This window comes from Austrofundulus limnaeus, unplaced genomic scaffold, assembly GCF_001266775.1.
Source record: "Austrofundulus limnaeus strain Quisiro unplaced genomic scaffold, Austrofundulus_limnaeus-1.0 Scaffold310, whole genome shotgun sequence".
Classification (NCBI taxonomy): domain Eukaryota; kingdom Metazoa; phylum Chordata; class Actinopteri; order Cyprinodontiformes; family Rivulidae; genus Austrofundulus; species Austrofundulus limnaeus.
In genome coordinates, this window is record NW_013952712.1 from 354593 (window position 1) to 355954 (window position 1362).

General features: G+C 50.6%; 1 protein-coding gene across 1 annotated transcript in view; it reads left to right on the forward strand.

Moving 5' to 3' along the window:
- The window catches only part of si:dkey-100n23.5 (cyclic AMP receptor-like protein A), a gene marked incomplete at its 5' end in the record, with an annotated part of 69441 nt that overhangs the window by 11846 nt on the left and 56233 nt on the right, over window positions 1-1362 (forward strand). Inside the window, 1 exon segment of the mRNA XM_014021908.1 lies at window positions 226-264. Coding sequence (XP_013877362.1) covers window positions 226-264 — 39 coding nt within the window.

Genomic DNA, 1362 nt, shown 5'->3' on the forward strand with positions numbered 1-1362 from the left:
GTCTCTCTCTCTCTGTCTCTCTCTCTCTGTCTCTCTCTCTCTCTCTCTCACTCTCTCTCTCACTCTCTCACTCTCTCTCTCTCTCGGCTCACGGCTTATTAATAGCTGCAGCTGCACAGCTTTCCCCCCTCTGCAGCCACACAAGCCTCTCTTCCGCTCACGCTCTCCCCTTTCCCTTTTGTGACCTGCTCATCGCTCTCCCTCTCTGTTTCTCTCTTCCCCCAGCTGGATCACAGACGATCACGTAGCATGGAGATTTGGGATGTAAGTAGACCCTTTCAGCGCTGCCATCAAAGTCACCCCCACTGGGGAAGATTGGGAGGAGCAGTGGGTGGGAGAAGAAGAGCTGTCTCTGTGGGGAAATGTCAAGGGTTACATGTCAGGGGTTACATAGCAAGGTTTTTTTCTCCCTTTTTGTCCATGGCCAAGAAATGTGAGTGTGTGCAGATCTGTGTCTACCTCTGCCTAGTCAGATTTAGAGGAGTTGCAACATTGTGTATATAAGTGTTGAGGACAGCTATGAGGGATTATGCCTGTCTACTACTTTCTGCAACCGGTCCTAAGTCTGCAAGTGCCCTGCCAAGCCCTCGGTGCACATACCTAAATGTAAATTCACACACACACTTCTCCATGAGCTAAGGTAATCGCATTGCTGCTTGCAGCATCAGCAGGGAATCAATCTTTTAAAACAAATAAACACGCACACACACACACACACACACACWCAGACAAACAGAAAACAACACATAGCTATCAGCAGTGCTAAACGAGCCTGTGTCTTTTTTTATCATCGCTCCTCTGCTCCCTGGCTCTGTCTAGTTTTCCACGCTGTTGTGGCCCAGGGGGATGCGCCGCTCAGAGGATCAGGGAATCTTCATTAGCTCTAATTACATCAAACCAGACGAGAGATTAGAGGCCAAGGCAGCACCCGTCAAGGAAAAAAAAAAAAGAAAGCACTCAGATACACGCACCCTGCCGACAGCATGTGGGAGGGCAGAGTGTGCAGAGTTAAAGGTGAAAAGTGGAAAAGGTGGGAGGGGTGACATACGGGATGCAGTTAGGGAGACAGGGAATTACTCAGCAGGAGAAGGAAAGAGGGGTCGGGTAGCCAAGATGGGAAGGAGCGGGGAGTCAGGGAAATAGATTGTCCTCGTTGCTGCCCACGCTCCGTAGTGTGTCTTCATCAGAGCTCAGCGAAGCGCGCAGGCCAAACAGAGGAGACAGGGGAGGTTTAAAGGAGGAGGGAGGGAAAGGGGATGAAAGAGGAAGGTGAATGAAAAGCAGAGGACAGGGCTGTGTGTGTGTGTGTGTGTGTGTGTGTGTGTGTGTGTGTGTGTGTGTGTGTGTGTGTGTGTGTGTGTG